The 22481-nt window shown below is 39.6% G+C and overlaps 1 protein-coding gene and 1 long non-coding RNA gene across 3 annotated transcripts; one reads left to right on the top strand and one right to left on the bottom strand.

The window, feature by feature from the left end:
• Nucleotides 1-4446: 4446 nt before the first annotated feature.
• zbtb38 (zinc finger and BTB domain containing 38) lies at nucleotides 4447-20305 on the top strand. Of its 2 annotated transcripts, XM_077248302.1 has the most exons (3): nucleotides 4447-4787; nucleotides 5223-5357; nucleotides 15939-20305. In XM_077248302.1, the coding sequence occupies exons 2-3, from the start codon at nucleotides 5238-5240 to the stop codon at nucleotides 19614-19616; spliced, it is 3798 nt and encodes a 1265-aa protein (XP_077104417.1). In that variant the 5' UTR covers nucleotides 4447-4787; nucleotides 5223-5237; the 3' UTR covers nucleotides 19617-20305. The 2 variants fall into 2 exon arrangements, with proteins under 2 accessions (XP_077104417.1, XP_077104418.1); XM_077248303.1 differs by lacking the exons at nucleotides 4447-4787; nucleotides 5223-5357 and adding an exon at nucleotides 10063-10354.
• Nucleotides 12066-21786, bottom strand: LOC143757288 (uncharacterized). Its single transcript, XR_013210470.1, has 3 exons — nucleotides 21720-21786; nucleotides 15581-15651; nucleotides 12066-12151 (listed from the first exon to the last, which is right to left on the bottom strand). It is a non-coding gene; the product is annotated as an uncharacterized LOC143757288 (long non-coding RNA).
• Nucleotides 21787-22481: the final 695 nt, after the last annotated feature.

Here is a 22481-nt window from a genome sequence, read left to right as displayed (position 1 = left end):
GAATAATACAATTTATGTAGATGAATGACTCAGCCAATGTGATCTACAGTAAGTTTTTATTATTTTTCCAAAAGGTAACAAAGTATGGGGGGGAAATTGGAGTGTTGGGGGAGTTATATATTTCACTGCTTTTGCATTCTCACAAACATTATGTGTTTCCTCTGAGAAACCTTGTCAACAACCTTGAAACAACAAAAAATATGTGATAAACATAAAATGAAGTAAGAATAAAAACTATTTCAGTGCTTTTGTGACCAAGTCCAAAGTATTTCAGCGGAACCCAATTTTTTGCAAAAGCTATGAAATGTAATTTTTCCTTCTATCTCATATTTTTTTCCATCACCATGTCCCCCGATTGGAATTTAGACATTTAGTGCATACATTTAAAAGATTATTAAATAATGTCATAGTCCTGGGGTAGTTGCCACACTTTCTACACCAATTAATATTTCTGAAGGTTTTTACCATGTAATTACCAGGGGGAAAAACAATTTAACAAATATTATTCCACAGCTCTGTGGAATACTTGATTCTGATTGGTCAATAGTAGGGGTGTAACGATATTCGAACCTAACCGAAGAACCGCGATACAGAACCCACGATTCGAACCGCGATTTTTCATGCCGTACCGAACACGCCCCGCCCCGCCCCCTGCTACCCCGGCCCCGCCAAGCCCGCTTCATTGGACCTGGAATGTTTACACAACTAATTCAGTTTTGTAGCCTAAACACCATTAACACCAAATAGCAAGCTCCGTGTTTTGTTACTTTCGATAATAAGCAAGCTGTAATCTTTCAAATTCTGTCTATTTGATCACAAAAATCTAACAATAAATGGCGTTTTGGCGCTCTTTGATGTGGCGTGACAGATCGCTGTATGCCTACTAAGCTCCTCATTTCAAGTGACAGCGCGGAGCGCGAGTAAACGCGACCATCTCTTCCTCAGTTAAAGAATAAACATGAATGGACACCTGAAGGTATGTTGAAAAATTCAGTATACTTACTGAAAGGCATCATAACTCGTGTAATCACTCAATCAGTGTTTCAGCAGCGTAAAGACGTCAATAAAACTGCATAGTTTGTCACTCGCATTATATTTACCTCAGCAGGCAAGCGATTCAGTGTCCACAACTTGTTGGTTCCTAGAGAAATTAACTCTTGCACTAAATAAATGCACTATATTATCCTATATATTATATTTTATTTAACCTGTTAATTATATCTTGATTATTTAATGTACGTTTAAAATATCTTTCATGAAAATGACAGCAACTGTGTAAATTATTATATTTCAATAAAAAATTTGAGTAAAGTTATTGCCTTATAACTTAACTGCCTTATGTTCAGTTTACATTTTTTCATACAATGTGTTGGGTGTTGATTATTATATCTAAAAAATAAATTGCATCTGAATTTAGGCTGTGTTGTTAACCTTTAAAGGGTAACTAAACACTAAAACAACTTTTTTAAGTTAATGATGATCTGTTAGAATGGAGCTTCATAAATGCTGTTCATTGATTCCAGGAAATTTTTTGACATTTGGGTTTAAAGTGTTTTAATTCTACAATATATGGTATAAAAACGTCTGAGTGCTGCCCTCTTCAGGTTGAACGTTGGCTACTGCAGTTGTATTTTCCTATTGGATGTTTGCGGTTGTTCGTGACACAGCGGTTGTTGCTGACGTAGGCAGGTTCCATACAAAGAGATGCATCTCAGGTGTACGCCCCCCTCCGCTGGGCTCTGCCCATTTTTCCAGCATTTTTCAAATATTGCCAGTGGGTGGAGTCAGGCTCTGACCAGGGTTTTAGTTACCCTTTAATGTTATAGTAATGTGCGGCTCGGGCTCCCTATATAGTTTACAGCATTAGCAGATTTTTAATCCTTGCAAAACGTTTAATTGTAATTGAATTAATTTAAAGACAAAGACACCATTTTTTCATTAAACCACTGTTTGAACTTTTTTTAGCTTTCTAAACCGAACGAACCGTCAGTTTTGTGTATCGTTACACCCCTAGTCAATAGCGCCATCCAGCGGTATGTTATTCCCTAACAACTACTCAAAACACATAACGCAGGCTCATCTGGGTTACTGAAGTCAGCAGCGCTAGGAACGGGGTTTCTTCATGGAAGTTTTGCGTTCGGTGAGCTAATAAAGTATTACAACTCAGTCGAATCAATATTTAGTATACAGTTATTTAATTATGCCATCCACGACCCAGTATTGTGGACTCGCTCTCTGTTGTTTCATACAAATGTAGCTGCTGCAATATATCTTAGGATTTCGCCACATAAATAATTATGGGAATGTGTAATAAGTGGTATTACTGTATACCGTATCTCTTAAAGGGATAGTTCACCCAAAAAGGAAAATTCTGTCAGTAATTACTCACCTTCGGAACACGAATTAAGACATTTTTGATGAAATCTGAGAGCTGGATCCCTCCTCCATAGGCTTCTAAGGGATTGAAACTTGCAGGCCCTGAAAAGTTATTAAAGACATCTTTAAAATAGTCCAAGTGACTACAGTGGCTCAGTTTTAAGTTTATCAAGCGACGAAAATACTTTTTGTGCGCAAAAATAACGACTTTATTTCAACTATTTATTTCCTTCTCTGTGGGCCTCGAGTGAGTTCACGTAGTTTAACAACGTAAGCTTCTGTGTTATACGTCACACGTAGGCTCATATTGGCCGACGCTGGTCATGTGTGTGATGCGTGTGACGTACAACACAGACGCGCTACGCTATTACACTACGTGAACTCACTCGAGATAATAGTTTCAATAGTTGAAATAAAATCGTTATTTTTGTTGTTTTTTGCGCACAAAAAGTATTTTCGTCGCTTGATAAACTTAAAACTGAGCCACTGTAGTCACTTGGACTATTTTAACGACGTCTTTAATAACTTTTCGGGGCCTGCAAGTTTCAATCCCTTAAAAGCCTATGGAGGAGTGATCCAGCTCTCAGATTTAATCAAAAATATCTTCATTTGTGTTCCAAAGATGAACGAAAGTCTTACGGGGTTGGAAGATGTAGGTAATTAATTACTGACAGATTTTTCATTTTTGGGTGAACTATCCCTTTATATGTCCGTCTAGTTTGAACTCGCCGCGCTGCAACTGCTTTCTCCACGGAAGCTTTGCATTTAAAAGTTTAATAAAATATTTCAACTCAGATCAACATTTCGTGTCTAATTATTTACTTATGTGGCAAGTAGCCGTGACTTGAAGGCAAGTCTTGAAGCTGACTTCTGCTGATGAAATTGCAAACTAGCCTATCTTCAGTAAAACCTTTCTTTAATTTATTATAATTCTGACTCTTGTCTTAATGAATCATTCATTTCTGGTTCTGGGTCTTTAACTGTAAATCCCCTTGCAGCTAACGGAGTTTAATTACCTCTGCTTCGGGTCGGGGTCCTCATCACCCGGTCGGGGGGTTATTTTGACGGAACATGGATGTACATTATCCCTTACTTGACCCTATAATGGGTCGTATTGTCACACTACTGTATATAGGGTAAGTTGTCACAACAGAACATGCTGATTGCCTCTGATTTGAGAAGAATGACCTAGTTTTCATGCAATTGGGTTTTTGAATCTGACATAGCGCCTGTGTTACAACTAGGTCTGATCTCTCCTAGCTAACTGACAAATACAGAGTCAACCATCTATAAAGAACCCTCAGGGAGAAACAGGAGAAATTTTATGTCAAATAAGAAAACTACATTTTTACATATTCTAAATTAAGCGTAAGTGGTTCTGCCTGTGCAAAACCTAATATTAAAGTTGCAACTTTTAGTATTGTGACGTATTGTGTGACAACTTCAGGTCAAATTTAAGAAAGGGACAGGGACTAATTTTGGACTAAATGATTAGACAAGTTTGGTCATCAGAAAAGAGAAGTTTCATTACAAGCTCGAATTATAATTTTCTTTTTTTTTTAATGTATACATCACAATAGGGAAGAAAAGACTATTGCAACTTCCATTTCATGCCTCCTTTAAGATGCCTTTATAACCTTTTTGGATCTTCTAAGTTTTGATTACCTTGACTTTTAATGGAGGGACAGAAACTAATTAAAAATATCTACATTTGTGGTTCAAAGATTAACCAAAGTCCTTTGGGTTTGGTTATATAAATGGTGACAGATTTTCATTTTTGGATGAACTATCACTGTAAAGTTAAATATTTGTCTAAATAATTTTTACAATAGTAATAGTGATACTTGCCTTAGCAAACACCACACAAAACAGAATACTAAATGATGGTAACATAATTAAAGTAGTCTTTTGTGTTCGTCCTGTCAAAATGATAAATAGTATCCACTATCCAGAGCTTGTAACCGTTTCAAAACCGTTTGAGAGGAAGTCTAGCTTTCCCTCTTTTTCTTTCCGTTGCTTCTCCCTTCCTTTTCCAACCCCTCCCTCTCATCTCTCTCTCTCTCTCTCTAGGGCCAGGACAGCAGCTTGATGACGCAGCATTGAGAGAGGCCTGTGGAACGATTGCTGGGCTGAGAGAATAACAGAGAGGCGCTGCTTTGGCCGGCCTTGACTCTCAAACACACACACACACCACACACACACACACACACACACACACACACACACAACGGCACAAAGGAAGTACTGGTGAGAGAGAAACCAGCTGATCTGGCCCTGAGGAGAAACTCTGTTGCCGAGTCTCTATCCGTCGCTCTCCTCACAACCATGGCAGAACAAACTGATCTCACCCTGGGCCAGACTGTTTACATCTACAGCTTCTCAAATATGGAAGAGGAGGAGGAATAGATCAGGTATATATCAGCCCCGCTCACTCAGAACTCTCTTTCGCTGTCTTACTCACTCTACTAACACACAGAGAGATTGTCCATTAATGCTGACTAAAAAGAGGCATTAAAATGTGCACTGTACTTTCCACTTTGGGCCAGACGATCGAGTGTCCACGAGCGAGATGAGTGTGCGTTTGTGTGTGCAAGCTTGTTTTGAGCATATACTGTGGGAATCCATCCAGACAGTCGTTTGAGTGCGTTTCTCTTGATTGCGTTCCAAAAAAAGGCGGGCCTTACTGTAATAGTGACATAATGATATTGTAAACGGCATACAACTAAATATCTAAATATGTTCCTGCACTATAACATGATTATATATATAACTGTGGAATTTTTTAATTGTGACAAGATGAAATATTGTCAAATAATAATAAAAAACATGCATACTAAAATTTACAGGACTGGGGATTCTGCATGATGACCACCAGGGGGCACAACACTATAGTTCCTCGCACAGACACACATTTAACCATACCAACAGGGACCAGAGGAAAGACGATCTCGATTATGAGGAGCGGAATGAACAAACGTCAGGTTGGTAAAGGGATTTTAATCTTACTGCGTCATTTAAAGAGTTATAATTTAATGAGTCACTTGATAGCAGGAAATGTAGAACTGTAACCTGCCCTCTTGTTTTTGTTCAAGCAAGACAACAAAATTATTGTGGTTATACGTATGTGATGTTCATGTTTGGTTTTCACGTGTCTGTCTTTGATGTATTCACTTTTGAGTTGAATACCTCACTGCTACAATTTTGTTTCATGAGCGGCAAAGTTTCCATCTATAATTCATTACGAAACACAATAACCCACATATTGACCTAGGCCTCATCTTGATCGTCAGAGCGATTTGTATTAGTGTTCTGTTTGTTTTCTTTCGCTTTTTTATGCTATACTTCAGGTCATTTTGGCCTTGAGTGGAAGATTGATGCAATGAGCTCACTTTGGACCGTGGTTTTACATAGCATAGAGTAGGCCTCACTTTGACAGGCCTCAGATATATTAGCATCTTTGTCACTTTCAGGGCTACGGCCTGCTAGACGTATTATATTGTGACAAAGAACAAAAGTACTTCAGCTATGCAGCACTTGTCTGCTAACGGTTCACTGCTTACTTGTTATGACTCAGTTTTTACACCTCGGGGTTATTTAGAAGCAGTATCGCATTGCAGAAGAATTCATTGCGACCTTTTTTTTTCCAGAGGGAAATCACTTGTACAATGTAATAGTCTCAAACTTTCAGGTTTTGTTAAGGGTTAGGACAATAGTGGCTGAAAAATGTAGATTCAGTATAGATACAGTTTTAATCCCATTTTCAACCCCATTGCAAATCAGGTTTATTGGCAACATTTACAATGATGACAAATGACTTTCAGCTGTTTGCAATGAACAAATCAAACAAAAGTAATTGAAATAGCTCAACACAAGAAATGTTTCTAGTGGTTTCCCCAAATTCAACTGAAAATGCTACTTTTAATGACTTCTGCTGTCTCAGAATTATTCAACCCCCTGAATAGAATCCCTCACAACAGCAAAAATATGCAAAACAGGTGTTGTCTCAAGCACACCTGATGCAACTAATCAAGGGCTTCATTAGTTGCACCATGTGTGCTTGAGCTAGAACACCTAAAATATGTGAACTGGCTAGGTTTGTTGAGTGTCACGTTTCACTGAATGTTAGAAATATGGCTAAGTCAAAAGAATGGTCCAAAAAGTTAAGAGAAGATATCATCACCCTTCACAAACAAGGAACAGGATACAAAAAACAGCAAAGGCACTAAATGTTCCTAGAGACACCGTTGGAAGCATAGTTTGTATGTTCAAAGTTAGAGGAACAGTGGTTACACTACCTGGACGAAAAAAAAAAGAAAAAAAAAGGAAGCCATCAATGGCTGCAATCAGATTTCTGAGAAGACAGGTTCAGAAAAAACCTCAAGTGTCTGCAAAAGACCTGCTGCAAGACTTGGTGGCAACAGGCACTGAGCTTTCAGCTTGCACGGAAAGGTGTGTAATAAACGCATGCCAGAACTCCAAGACGTACAAAAACACAAGAAAAGTCGGCTCCAATTTGCTCAAAATCATATAAATAAGCTAAGAAGTTTTGGAATACCGTTCTGTGGAGCGATGAAACTGTTCATGAGATGAAACAAAACTGGTTCTGTATGTCTGGAGGAAGAAGAATGAAGCATATGCTGAAAAGAACACTCTGTGCACAGTTAAGCATGTTGGGGGCTCGGTGATGCTCTGGGGCTGCTTTGCATCCTCTGCCACTGGACACCTCCAGTGTGTCGAAGGCCAGATGGATTCATTGAAGTATCAGGAAATCCTTGGAGAAAACATCATGCCGTCAGCGAGGAAGCTGAAGCTTGGGCGTCATTGAACCTTCCAACAGGACAATGATCCCAAGCATACCTCAAATTCCAACAAGGCTTGGTTGCAGTAGAAATCCTTGAAGATTCTGCAGTGGTTATCAGTCACCCCATAGAAAATCTCTGGTGGGATTTGAAGGCGGCGGTTGGTTGCAGCACGCAAACCCAGGAATATTACTCAACTGGAGGTCATTGTTCATGAGAAGTGGGCTAAGATTTCTTAGAAACGCTGCCAGAAGCTGGTGTCTGGTTATATATCTCGTTTGCAGCAGGTCATAACAGCAAAAGGGTGTTCTACTAAGTACCAAAGATGCTTGGCATGATGGGGTTGAATAATTTTGACACTGCAGACAGAGGTCATTAAACGTTGCATTTTCAGTTGAATTTTGGGAAACCACTTGGAACATTTGTTGAATTGAGATATTTCAATTATTTTGATTTGCTCATTGGAAACAGCTGGAAGTCTCTAAATTTTGCCAATAAATTTGCAATGGGGGTTGAATCATTTCAATTACAACTGTAATTCAATTATCTTGTTGTCGAAGTTGATAAATATCCATGACTTGTCCAAATCACAATTTTCTTTTAATTATAAGCATTTTCCAGGACTGTGGGAACACTGATATCATGTATGAAATTTGTTTAGACATATTACGGCAATTATTCCTAATTATGTATAAGCAGACAGTGAGAGGTTGTGGGCTGCATGGAGAGATCAATGATCAGTCTAGCTTCTGATTCTTATTTCACCATCAGTGGTTCACTTATAAAACAACCTAAGAGCTGAACACAGACCAGGCCTCTAGTGAATGCAGCCTTTGTTACAGAAGCTTGTCTTCCTGGCACCCAGGTAATCAGCACTCAGCCTTGTTTCCAGAAATAACCGCTGGTATCTGGGCATTAGGTTCACATGATGCACTGCGAGCTGAAGGAGGCGGTCTTCCGCAAGCTTTAAAGAGACACTTCACCGACTTTAAAAGAAGGTCTGGTACATTTAACTCAGATGTAAGCAAGAGCTTATTTGATGAAAACTAAATAAATATAGCATACATATAGTGGAATAACCCATTCTTCATTATGCCATCTACAGATGCCACCCACTTCTGGGAAAATCAGGGATTTTTGTTCTCATTTAAATGTGGAAATAGTTTTAGGATCTTTAGAAATTTAACCCTAAGAAAAATTTAATTCTACCATATTTTAGATCACCAATTAAAGTAAGTTTCATCAGGTTTTGGTTCAGCTGAAGTGCTGCTGTCATTACAGCAAAAGAGGGACAAATAAATACTAAGACATAAGAAACATCTTTTTCAATTCAACTTACACTTTACACAAAATAGAAGCTTTTTCACCAGTAGTTTCAGAGCTCAGATTACAAGGAATTGTATTTCTGTACTATGTCCATTATAATTGAATTATGGACATTCAATAGTTACAGTGTTTATAATCTCCTGTTTAATAGTGTTTGGGAATATTTAAAATTATGTTTGATGACTGTAGAATATACACAGTGCATTCAATATTTTTTGTTTAAAAAAAAGATATTAGAGTAAATGTATTAGTGTGATTAAAATATGTTGGAAAATAAGGAGAAGCTTTAGAGAAAATACATTTTGTAAGAAAAAAAAGCATAAAAAATGAAATGACCATAAGTATTCAAAGGATTCGTGTGCAGTATTTATTTGCAGTCCTCACCCTGAATAAAGACGTACCCGGTTTGGGCAATAAAATGTAATAACCTGCAGATGGAATTTGAAGTTGCTCCTCCTATTTTTCCCTGTCCATTTTCTCCCATTCTCTCCCTCCCGTCTCCTCCCTCTCTCACGTTCTCTGCAGAACAGCCGCATCCCTTTGCATCAATCAGCAGCCATGTTGAAGGTGATCCCACAGTCCCCACCACCTTTCCACTTCCTCCCGAGCTCTCGTTCTCTCTTCAGCGCTCTTGCCCACTCACTCACTCACTCACTGACTCTCTGTCCACGGCGGTTTTTCAACCTTTCGCTGATACCCCTGTCTAGTCGTCCACCATGTTCCTTCTTCCTGTCCTTGTCTCAAATCACCATTTCTGCTTACTCACGCGCTCTCTCATCCTCTCTTTCTCCGCGGCTGCTCGCCCTCCTTCTGTTTGATTTCAGAAATGAACGTTCGAGAAGCAGACTGTGCCGTCTCTCTCTCTTGCTCGTTCTCTTTCTTTCACACCCACCCACCACCTCCACAAAGATGCACATATAAAAATGTTGCAGCAGTTATAGCGGAACAGCTTCGCCACAACAGCAAACAGCTACGTTCAGATGTGCAGAAACACATTCTGGACCAGAGAAAAGCATGTTTCATAAGGTGGGCGAGGGACAGGCAGAGAACACAAACACGTGTGTGCCTGTGCATCTAAATTCATCGCTGTTCATGATCTTTTTTTGGAGGGGTGGGGGCAGCGGGGCTCATCTAAAATAGCACCAGCCAGACCGCCGTTATTTATTCTACGTGATGGAAAATGTCAGACTCTGCCTCGCGCCAGGTGCCATTTTTGTTTTGACACCAGTGGTTGCATTGTTGCATCCACCTCAAATGCACGACATGCGAGCGCTTCTCACACATTAACGTGTGCTGATCCGTTTTTTCCGCGCCCTCTCGTTCCGGCTGCCCTTTTGCAGTGGTTAATGTAGTTGCAGTCCTTGCTAGCACGCCGCATCTCTTATCCGCCGCTAATAATGCACAGACAGCATTGGAGCTGCCCTGCCCGACTATTTATAAACTCCACAGTGGGCTAATAGACCCTAGTGGCCAGCTAGCGAGCGTACGGAAGGAACGAGACCTATAGCAGGGTGCAGTGGAGCAGACTGATGCCCCCTGCCACCTCTGGACTGGGCGTCTCATGCAGAGAGGGTACTGGGACTAGGGTGTACGAAAGAGAGAGAGTGTGAGAGAGAGAGAGAGAGAGAGAGAGAGAGAGAGCAGGATAGACTTATAGGAGAGACTGCGATCGCAGCAGAGAGCAGCAAGTGACGAGTTGAATCAAAAAAAAAAAAAGCTGTAACACTTTCGCCCTGCAAACGAAACATCTTTTTCCAGCCATCAGTGGATCGCAGGAACTGTAGAGGAAGGGGTGAGCGATGTTTTCCGCTCTCCATCCACTGAAGCGCTTTCTCTGATTAACTGAAATAAAGGTACGTTCAGCATGCTTTTCCCTCCAGTTTCAAACAGACATAGTCGACTTTCTTACAGTGCAGCGCATGAAGACTTGTGTGGTTTTATCTGTAAGAATGAAAGCTAATGTTTTCGCTCTTTATTTGACTGGACATTTCATACTCATAGGCAAATGTTTCTCTTATTTTGTACAGAACGGTTTGAGGGAAGGTGGGGGATTTTTATTTTTCCGCCATTTCGCTTATCCGGTATGGTAAGTCACGTTAAGGGTGTGGCAGGTGATACATCCACGGACAACAAATGCATTTTACGCCTAAAAAATGCCTGAATGTTGAAGAAACCTTTAACGGCCAAAGCAACAAATAGCAAGCATAAATGTTTTGTTGTTTAATGTAAAAGGGCCCTTCAACTCAAATTCGCATTGGCATCCAGCTCTTCGAGTCTAGGGGATGTGATTTTGACTGCGTACTAGTTTCACACACCAATGCAGATAATGGTGATCCCAGGCCATTGTCCGCAGCTAAATGCTACCGGGGCTTCCCAACATGGCGCTGTCTGTAAGAATGAACCGTTTTTCTCTGGACAGAAAACACAACTGCCTGCTCAGCCGCCATTCATACAAATCCCAATAAGTGCTGCGCCACAGCATGTTGCCGTGACAACGGAGGCCTGTCAGAAAGGGAGCAGGCGGATGTTTTCCCAGCGATTAAGAGAGGTCTGTCTCTCCCTCTCAGCGCAATCACAAACAGTCCAGATTAAAATAGATCTTCAGCAGCAGCATAGCAATAAAATTTGGCATGATGTTACATCCAGACTGTGTTGTTTAATGCAGAGTAAAGGTACAGGCTGAGTAATACTGCTGTGTCATGTTTTTGATGATCTGAGGCAGATATGTCTTCTTTGTGGTTCTGTTGTTTCCTTTCTCTTTATGAGTAACGCATAATGCATCAGGGGGACCACAGAACAGCCTGAGGAAATTATCTTCTAAACTAGTTTGTCTTTTCAGAAACTGAGCACTGACCATATAAGGCTTTGCTTGTCAATCATTTTAATATGTGATATTAATGTCTCAGAAGTTCCATAATCCAAAATTGTTAGTCCAAACAAGATCGACCTCTACAGTCTAATAGAACATTTACAGGCAGCCATTTTACTTTATACCAAGATGCTATTTGTCGTGGTTTCAAAATGGCTGCTCTGTTGAAAGAAAAAACCTATAAAACAGAGGCACGCAAAACTTTTCCTTCTCGCAAGAATCATGTACATTACTGAAAAAATAGCGCATGCACATTGCAGAGCATCTAGTCCATGTACGTACTCGAACATTGTCAGTTTACTACAAGTGCTCCAATGAAACGAATCTACTAACAATGGCAAAGCGTAATCTTTTTTTACTTTATGGGGAACATACAGAAAATACAAAGTTAGCAATGACTGTCATCTGTGCAAGTGTCTAAAAAGCAATTCTGCAATTTGGCAAATAAAAAGGTCAATTGACGCCCAAGTGTTTCATTTCAGGCTCCCACACAAGTAAAGGCCTAAAAACTACATTGCAGTCATTCATTTAAAGAACAATGTGATTTGGACATTCCATCACCGTCACACAGACAAAACTAGGGCCTCATACACAAAAGGAGCAAGAGAGGAGAAAACAGTGCAAATAAGAGACAAAAGACATAATCCATATGAGAAACTGTATTCACTTTGAGCTTTGTGCCTCCAAACAATATGTAGTACATTGGCCATGAATGTTGTTGCACCTGACATATTTCCACTTTGCAGTGACAGGTCACTTTACCTCGTGGGGAGCAGTCGAACTGGAAATAGATAGTAGTGAGAAGCAGAAATAGGTGAGTTTGCTAGGATGGATATTCAAAAGCTTTTGTGCTTCTCTACCAGCGGGGAGATGGAGAATTTTGACCTTTGTTCATTTCCTCATTGTGCCGCTATGTAGTTTAGCCAACTAATGAGTCAGACGAGAATGAACGAATGACCCTCCTTCGGTTGTTGACAGAAAATGAAGGACAAAAAAAAGAAAGAAAATATTTTTTTTCAGACACATACACATTACTTTTTTGCAGAGCTATGCCCCCCTCTGGCAACAAGCGAAACTGCAACCAGAGGTGTGCTTTCTTTGTCTTACGTGGAGTTTGCATTGGGGTTTGGAATGGACTACAAGCCGGTCTCTTTGAATCCAATTTCTACTTTTGTCGCTCGAGTTGTCTTCGCTGATACAGAGAATGGCGGCGAATACACAAACCTGCCAGACATAGCCAGGTGAGCGTGAACGCGCATGACGTCACGCCCAGTCTCAAATTTCGTCCCGAATCCCTCTTAGTTATTTTACTGTACAGGATTATAGAGGCAATCGCAGTGATCAGAGAAGGGCTCATTCAGCCCATCAGGCAATTGTTTATGCATGTATGGGTTAGAAAAATTTGTATTTTTAACATGAAATGTTGCTCAATGCACCTTTTAATGCTTGTATTTATGTTGAATAATTTTCAAATCTCATATTTATATATTATTTATGTACACTATAACACGCTGTTTAGCTGTGCTTGTGTTGTGTCGCATACATCTATATCTGCCAGGGCTGGCTGATCTCTATAGATTGCATTTTAATGCAGTATTTGCCACCTTTTCCCTGTTAGCCTACATCTGGTTGCAGCTGCCCCTTTTTCACTTTATTTCATCTTCCCACTCTCTCTGCCAGCTGGCATATAAATAAGTAAATAATTAATTAAATAAAATACATTTTCTCATTATATTTTACAATAATATAATGGCTTTTCCTGAAATATTATGAAAATTGAAGTTTAAATAAAAACTCCAAGGTACTGCTTATAAATCATTATGTACAAACACTGTCAATACAAGACACATCTGTTATTATTCTTAGGGATATTGTGTTGTTTTTTAATGTCTTGTTTTTGCTTGTCCATGACTTCTATTTTGAAGTAATCTTGTTCTTGCGAGTCTTTAGTCTCTGTCAAATGTATCCCTGCCATGACCTAATTGTGTTCAGCTGTGTTTTGCTCCCTCATTAGTTCTTGTGTGTTCTGTATATTGCTCCTGTGTTTGCCTGGTCTGCTGTTGCCTTCAAGTGCACTTGGTAAGATCTTGTGTCAGAGTAAAGAAATCATAATTATGGCATGTTATGTATTCAAGTCCACAGACATAGCCAAAAAGTACAAGATGTTATTATAGGTAGAAGTTTTTGTAGGTATATTTTTTTCAGGTATATTTATTTCAAAATATAATAGCTCGAAGCTATCTTGTGTGACAGAGGTGCAATAGTAAAACAGCTATTATAGTGCTTTATACACAACCTACATCCAGGATATAACTTAAAACTATGATTAATTTAGGCCTATATCCAGAATTATTTATCTGTATTCCAGCGCTTTTTTTTTTTTTTAAATCAAAACAGGTCATGATGTTATACAATTGTTTTTGGATTTTTGTTTTCTGTATTCTTTGCTTTAAAGGGATACTCCACCCCAAAATGAAAATGGTCAAACTTTACTCATCCTCGTGTTGTTCAAAATCTTAAATTCATCTGTAGAACATAAAAGAAGATATTTTTGAGAAATTTGAGGAGTGTTTTTTTTTTCATCCATACACTGGAAGTCAATGGTCTCCAATGTTGTTTGGTTCTTAACGCTTTCATCTTCTTTTGTGTTCAGCAGAAGAAAAAGTCGTACAGGTTTGCAACAGGTTTGGGTAAATGAAGACAATATTTACATTTATGTGAAGAGTATCGGAAAGAGCAATCTGTTCAGGAACATACAGAAACTTAAAGGTGAAATAACACTAATAAACAATCACAATATAAGCCTTTAGGTTCTGGCCTATCAGGTGGCAAAAGTCTTCTCATTACAGCAGTAAGGGCAGAGTTAAGCCTCCCCATGGCTAAAGCAACCTTATCTGTTTGACTTATTAATAAAAATGTGGTCACATAGATGAATGCTCTATGAAGGTTAAGCAGTGTCAGCATAAACTTTAATAATCATGAGTTAGGCCAGGTAAACGTATCCCCTAGTGCCCCTGGGATATTTTTCATTGAGAGAACCATGCGTGGCAATATGTCACCAAAAAGCCATTGTCAATAGAAGCACAGCAGACATGCCAATGACAAACAGTCCATTAGTTTCATTTAGCTTCACCTGTTCCCGTGCCTCCTAATGCTTGGAGTTCTGGGTTACAGTTTATGCTTCCCATTTGTATAATGCGGCCCTGCCAGCAATTCATTAACTATACCTTGATTTTGAGTAATATATTTTGCTTTGTGGAAGTGCCATTTAGAGGACAGCACATTCCCAGCCATGGATTCTTGCTCACTTCTTCCAGTAGATAATGGGATCATAGTGTGCCTTTCAACACATGCATTAATGCAAAGAGCAATGATGAGTAATAAGTCTCCATTCTTATCCTTCATTATCCAGTGAACTAAGCTGTCCTAAATATAAATACCAAATGGAGATGGAAGTGCATAGGTCAGTGGCAAAATATTTATTTAAAATTTTGTATTCAAAACTTTTCTTTTTTTAAAGGATTGTAACCCATTTATGCAAATTGTTGCAGTTCTTCGTGTGCATTTCTTTGTTTTTCTGTGCAATTACTTCTGTTTTATGCTTTTTCTTTGTGCATGTATCTATGTGTTATTACCTTGTACAAAGTATGCTTTTGTATACTGTAATCTTGAGCACAAAAATATGATAGAATAAAGACTGTTATGGCAATGTGCAAACATACTCAGTAAAAAATCTCTACTAGCCTTCACCTCATTTCCCTGCATCAAAACAACATCATATGTCTTTGCACTTTATAACTGATGTGGTCATTATCAATATTTGGGGATTAGAACTGCATATATTACAGTTTTGGTTATAAGGTAACTGCATCTGCTTACCACTGTACATTATGTACTAGCTTCACTTGATTACTGTTCAATAGACATGCTATGATAGTGAACCAAGTGGGCTTGAGTTTATGAGTTGAGTCATGCTGCCATCTAGTGGTTTGATGTGATTAGATTACAAATCTATTTATAGTCTTCTGTAATCTTATTATAGTCAACAAATAATTACACTTCTCATTATGTAGTTTAAAATGTCTCCTTTCTACCTTTTTTTTAGTAATGGTTAAATGTCACGTTAAACCAATACACAAAAATGTATATTTGTTTAACATTTAAAGAGATGGTTCACCCAAAAATAATTATTCTGTCACTATTTACTCACCCACATGTTATTCCAAACTTGTAGGTATTTCCTCCTTCTGTGGAACACAAAGAAGTTTCTTCTTACGTGCTCTGCCAAAGAAAAAAAAGTCATAGGTTCGGAACAGCAAGAAAATTAATTTTCATTTTTGGGTGCAGTCATTCAGCCAAGGCAAAATTTAGTGGCATGATCAGCTATGATCTGAATTGAATACGTCATCCAGTTATTTTTCCTTTCCTCACCCCCCTGTAAAACAGTTAATTGACATTCAAAAACACAGGTCATGTGCTGTTATCTTAAAGTAGCCGTAATTTTCACAGATTAAAATGATTGTTTTTTGTGTTTTTTTTTTTTTTTACTTTCTGTCTCTTCTCTGCAGATGACTGTGGTCAACCCCAGCACTCTTGGTCTAGTGGACAATTCCCACCCACAAACTGTCCTCAGTCATCTTAGTGAACAACGTTCTCAAGGCCTATTCTGTGATGTAATAATCGTTGTGGAGGATGTCAAATTCCGCGCTCACCGCAACATACTGGCTGCCACAAGTGGATATTTTCGTAATGCTTTCAAAACGGCTGATGTCTACACGTCCAGCCAGGTGCTGGAGTTAACAGACCTAAAATCTGAGGTCTTTGCTAGCATTCTAAACTTTATCTACAATGCCAGAGTTGAGTCAAGTAGTACAGAGGACAGCAGGTCTCTGGTGGCAGCTGGAAAGCGTTTAGGAATTCCCTTTCTGGAGAAATTGCTTGACTTTGAAAGGCAGAGCTCTGGTATCTTGCAAGGTCAAGCCTGTGCAAGCTGCGGAAGATCAAACAGTCATTCAAAGTTGGCAGACACATGCACGCTGAAAAAAGAGACACTCAAGCCTGAGGAGTTAGACTGCTCCAAGGGCCCAAGGATCACCAATGCTTTCTCCATTATTGAGGTTGGGGCAGTAAACAACCCATTCTCTACACTGGATCACCGAAACAAAGTTATTGAGGAAGAGTATTCCCCTTCCAGCTCCCAAGATACAAGCATATCACCCACAGAGAGTGAGCCTGCCCATGCTCTAACAGAGCACTCGTATGCAGTGAGCCAGGGGCAAGAATCTAAAGAGGTTAGCCAGGGGAACGACAACGGAACAATCATGCCTGTCGTTCCTCCAGCTAACCCCGTGGTTAACAATAGACTTGGACCTATAAAGAAGCGTCGTATACATGGTAATGGTATTCCGTCTCTCTCAATTGAGCCAGGTGCAACTTTGCCCACTATTACTGGCACATCTGCAGTGGAAAATGCTACTGTTGCACCTTTATCTTCTTCCCAGTTATCCTCAGATGCAGCACCAGTGATACATTCCAGCCTTGATCTCTTGCCACCACTTGACGTTACACCCTCTCAGGATGCAGAGCCACCCTGCCTCAGTCCTCAGAATACACCCAGTGTCCCCGCCTTCTGCTGCCAGCAATGCCCTGAAACCTTCAATGACTCTACGCTTCTCACCATCCACATGCAAATACACAAAAGATTTGTCAGTCATTTGTTTTGCAAGTACTGCCATAAAAAGTTTATGCATCTGAAAAGATTGCGCAATCATGAGCAGGTTTGTGTGAAATCTTTAAAAGGTCCATCTGAGTTAGAGACAAATAATAAAGACTCTTTGAGAGTCCCAGTCTCTAATGATACACCTAATGAAAATACAACGCAACACGCTTCACCTCCACTAGATCTCCATATCCCTTTAAGTTTAGACCCCACATTGACAAGTCCCCCTGAGCTGTCTCGGGATCAAGTTAATGGGTCGTTAAAAACAAGTAGCACTTCAAGGACATATAAATGTTTTGTATGCAAACGGGCTTATGTGACCATTTCCAGCCTAAAAAGACATGAAAATGTACATTCATGGCATAGAGCCTATCCTTGTCACTACTGCAACAAAGTTTTCGCTCTGGCTGAGTACCGCACAAAGCACGAGATTTGGCATACTGGGGAACGCCGGTACCAGTGCATCTTCTGCTTGGAGACCTTCTTGACTTATTACATCCTCAAGAATCACCAGAAGTCCTTTCATGGCATCGATCCACAGCTGGCTGTCAATAAAAAATCAGCAAATGGTGGATTCAAGGGTAGTGTCTACCCCATAAAGCTCTACAGGCTTCTCCCAATGAAGTTTAGAAAGAAACGTTATAAGTCATACAGTCAGACATACTCTGAGGGGTTCGAGGGCCATGATGATTCCTACAGTGAACCACTGGGCAGCTGTTCCCCCCACACACTTTTTGACAGTGCAGTACCTACAACTAATTCAGATGCTGTTAATGGTCAATCCTTATTTTCAATGCCAGTGACATTCATGGCCACTCCGAAAATGATGGCATCAGAAACTCCTCGCATCAGCTTTGACAAACCGTGTGACCAAAACATAGGATTTCCTGTGTCATCTGAGATAGACCATCCTTTAAAACACCTCTCTGCTGATTTCAAGAAACAGTCTGGATTTGATGGCAAAGGGTCACCGCTCTTCAGTCACAGATTTACAGATTCTTCACAAGTGATAGAGAAAAACACAGGGACCTCTCTCATTACAAATGGAAGCGACAGAGATTCTTCAACAGAGAAAAACACAGAAAACAGCACAGACATACTTCCATTCCTCAACATACCATCTGTCTGCTCCTTCGAAGGGTTGAGCAGGCTGAGTGAACTGTCAGCAGCAGCACAAACCATTGAAGACATGGCTAATCAGCTGCTACAAGCAAGACCCGAGAGCATAACACCGGATCAGCCACCTAGTGGGAAGACAGAAACGTACATTGCTAAGCCTGCATGTCCAGGCCCATCCGTTGACAACCAAGTCCTTCCCCTCTGCCAAATAACAGTGAAGATTGGCAACGAGGCAATTGTTCGACGAAAAATAAAAGGCTCAAAGCTATTTCCAAAAAAGAGAAAAAGGAAAAGCTGGAGACAAGAGGGCATAGGTCAAAATAGCCCTGCAGAGGAGAGTATTGGAAGTCCAAGTCTCCGACTGAGAACAGAAGTCACAACATCAGTCACAAAAAATGAATCATATGATGACCCAAATGATCCTGAAACCGACGAGCTATGGCGACCCTATTACTCGTATAAACCTAAAAAGAGGGGTAAGAAACTGAAACACAAACGAACAAGGATGAAACATGTGAGATGCTACACGAGACCATTGTCACCTGAAGCCAACGAAGACTTCAGAAAGACACCGTTCTGTCTAGATGAGAGGATCTCAGCAGACAACTATGGGGTCAGGAGGGAGCCAAGGCTTAGCAGCCAAAAGGAAGCTTTCTCCTGCCACAGCTGTGAGAGCTCTTTCTCTAGCCAGACTTCCCTCAGCATGCACATCATCAGCTGCCATCAGCCACGCTGCAGAATATGTGGTAAACACAGTCTCCCTGAATCCAGCACAGCTGGGCCCACTGCAGAGGATAGTGGTGATTTTATCTGCAAGAGCTGCACTGAGGATGGCTCCTGTTTCAGCTCGGATGTGGCATCCCACAGTCTGAGCATGGAAAAACGTTACAGATGTTCTTACTGCCCACAGCGGTTCCTTTACCTTGCCACTAAGAAAAGTCACGAGAAAAAACACCTAGAAAGGTCAGATAAAGGACACAATTGCAGATATTGCTCAAAGGTATGTAAATCAGCAGTGCTGTTGAGTGTGCACGAGAGCAGGCACTTCAAGTCAGAAGATGGAGAAGATCCCGACAGGACATGTGAAAGAACCAGTTCCATTTCTAATGAGCGCAAAGGACAGATCAAACCCGAGCCTTTTGAAAGCATGTATTCCTGCTCAGAGATCAAGCCAAAGATGGGGGAACCTATGGACATAGATTCTGAGGGGAATTATCCTACAATCACCAGTGTCTACAAGAAAACATCTTTATCGTATCCTTGTGCAGCAGATGGCAGGTCTTTCACTCCCCTTCCTTCAGAGATTAAGAGGAAGAAGTCCAAGAAAAAAAGCATTTTGAAATGTTCTAAAGGATTTGGATTTGAGGGGCACACACAGGACTCTGTGTCATGGGGCCAACAGGATTGACCTGGCAACACAGGTACAACCAAGTAAAGTGCTGACTCAGTCCAATCTGTCAGCCAAGAATGCCTGTAACCAAAGGAACTTCCCAACAGCCTACAGTTACATTTCTGTAAAGAGGAACCTCGTTTTCACACCCACGACAGGAAGGAAATGCTTCTCCTGCTGATGTCACATAGAATAATGACGTAAGTGACAAGGCAGGCCTTACAACGTTTGAAAAATGGGGGAAAACACACAAGAAAGAATGAGGAGGTTAACATGGTGACTTTGTCTTCAAGAGAACTTGTGATGTAAATATAGAGTATTTTTGGTCGTTCACATGAAATACTATTGGTAGTTTTCCACGTTTTTTTATGAGAAAAAAAGTGGTTTTATTTTTATACGTTTTTATTTGTCTAAGTCAGGTGAATCTTCCCTATTTCATTGTGTTGTATGCATCAAGTAAAGTGAACGGCTAGCAGCACCTTACAGTAAAGATAACTGCGAGTGATTGTACTTTTATTGTAACATAACCCCATTACCACCATTTCAGTCTGTTTGTTGCACACAAATGCATTAATAACTCTGCTGATAAATGCTAAAAATTATTTTCCTGAATATACCAAAAGTTTTACCTTTCATTTATAAAATTGTGTTTAATTTTGTGGAATACTTACAACAAATTATTAAATAAAACATAACACATAACACAAGTCATGTTATTAAGTGGCCTATAACTCAATAACTTGTTAAAATTGTTGTAATGTTGGAAAATGTAATAATGTTAGCCACAGTAATGAAATTTAATAAATGTTTTATCACATTATCCCCTGGTTTCACAAACCAGGCTTAAGCCTGATCTCAGACTAAAATGCATGTTTGTGCTGTTTTAACTAAAAGCAACTTACACAGACATATCTTAAAATATTGTATTATCTCAAGATGCACACCAGTAATGTTTTATTTCTCAGGCACATTTATAAAAGCTACTTAAATGTCCTAATTGAACTAAGGCCTATAATCCTGGCTTAATCTAAGCAGTGTCTGTGAAACCAGGCCTACATTTAGCAAATGAAAATGAGGCTGTGGGATAGACGAACAGTTCATGCGATAGGATGCATTTAGAGTTTTTTTTTTATTAACAAATGGTTTATTTTATTATACTTTTCTCAAATGGTTTATTTTATTCTATCTGCACAATATGTCAATACTATCTTAAGAGTTTTTTTGACAATTGGAAATATTTTGGAGAGATGCATGTTTTGTTCGCTGATTGTTAAATGTGCACTAGGCCTATATATGCAGGATTTTTAGTTTCTTGCCTCTCCTCGGATATCATATCAGTTGCACAAGCATCCCAATTGACTCAAGAAACTGGGAAGGGGCAGATGAACGATGAGCTATTTGTTTATCGTGCATTAATAGCATTTTTTTGTGTGTATATAAGAAGTTACGCCAATAGTTAGGTGACTGGCTGTAATTTGTACGCTATCGTCAGTCTAGCTCGCTAATAAACAACAATTACGTGTCGTAAAAACATAATTACAATCCATAAACAATGTCCCGCTCTCACCTGTGCCGTATGTCATCATTTGCTGGGGCTACACACGCACTGGCCATTCAAAACGCACTGGAAATTCAAAAAAATAAGAAAATATAGGCACAGGACAGAGTCTCTGTAGACAACCACACACTTCTAGTAGTCTATACTTTTTTTTCTTCAAAAATCCTGCATAGTGCACCTTTAAATAAAAGGGTACGCAATAGTAAAACACATTAAACAGTCTTATAGCCTTGTTTTAAATTGTGTCACATTAAAGTGGCATTTACCCTTGACTAAGGTCTATTGTAATGTTGGCTGAGTTTCCAGCCAGTAATAAAATATCTAATGTCAGTTTTTTACAAATTGGAACATATGTCTTCACATTTCCTAATGTCATATCTTTAGAATCCATTATACAAATAAACTGAAAAAAACATGGAGAGGTTAACAGAGAGAGAGAGAGAGAATGAGTGAAACAGAACCCAGAACTCCTCTTCCTCCTGAAACTGCAGACTTGTAAGTGGGAACTCTGTTTATTCATTCATATCGTCTCTCTCACTCTGTCTTTGGCCCTCCATGCTGACCTATCTGAGAAGCTCATTCCCGTTTCTCTGTCGGTCCTCCACACAATGCGGCATTCAGTGTCCCGTCTGGGCCCACGTGACACCAGTGCCAGATGTTCTGAACTCTCCGCCACCGTCAACTCCACTCTCTGGAGATATGCTGAGATCTGGCAGGTTTGTGCCTGAAACAGAAAGCCTATCAGTAAAATGTATGTGAAGGTTTTCATTCAGTCCAGCCATTTGGGAATGTCTGGTAGTTTATTCATCTGTACCAGGACGTTGTTGTACATTTTTGAAAAACTTCACCAGACAGCCTATCAGCTACTTAAAGGTTTTGCATGCCTAATCCACCCAAAAAAAACAAAAAAAAACATCTGCCAGTCTACTCAAATATTGGGCTGTCTCTTATCTAACCGACATAAACATGTTACAAAGGACTTTTATTTTATTTTCAACACAGTCCTTTTACAATAGCACAAGCCCTAATACATCCAACTGACAAGTCATTGATAAAGGTGCAACACATCATACATTAGCATATATATATAAGTATATATAAGTGCTGTATAAGTATATATAAGATAAGTGCTGTAAAACACAATCTTGCCCATGCATTTATATATATATATATATATATATATATACACACAAACACACACACACGCATACATATACTGTCAAGATCAGACAAGAAAGATGTCAAATTTATCAGCCTGTGAAATTAGTCCATAGTCTGATTAATGACAATAATATAATAATATTAGAATATAATTATTTATGTAT

Source organism: Siphateles boraxobius, unplaced genomic scaffold (genome assembly GCF_051911475.1).
Source record: "Siphateles boraxobius isolate OS27281-9 unplaced genomic scaffold, OSU_SipBor_1 30, whole genome shotgun sequence".
Classification (NCBI taxonomy): domain Eukaryota; kingdom Metazoa; phylum Chordata; class Actinopteri; order Cypriniformes; family Leuciscidae; genus Siphateles; species Siphateles boraxobius.
Note: the sequence above shows the minus strand (reverse complement) of the source record. Positions and strands in the feature narration are given on the sequence as shown.

Coding starts and splice junctions, on each gene's coding strand:
- zbtb38 (XM_077248302.1), top strand. CDS start 5,238: ATGATGACCACCAGGGGGCACAACACTATAGTTCCTCGCACAGACACA. Junction 5,358..15,938: donor GCGGAATGAACAAACGTCAG/GTTGGTAAAGGG, acceptor TCTTCTCTGCAG/ATGACTGTGGTCAACCCCAG.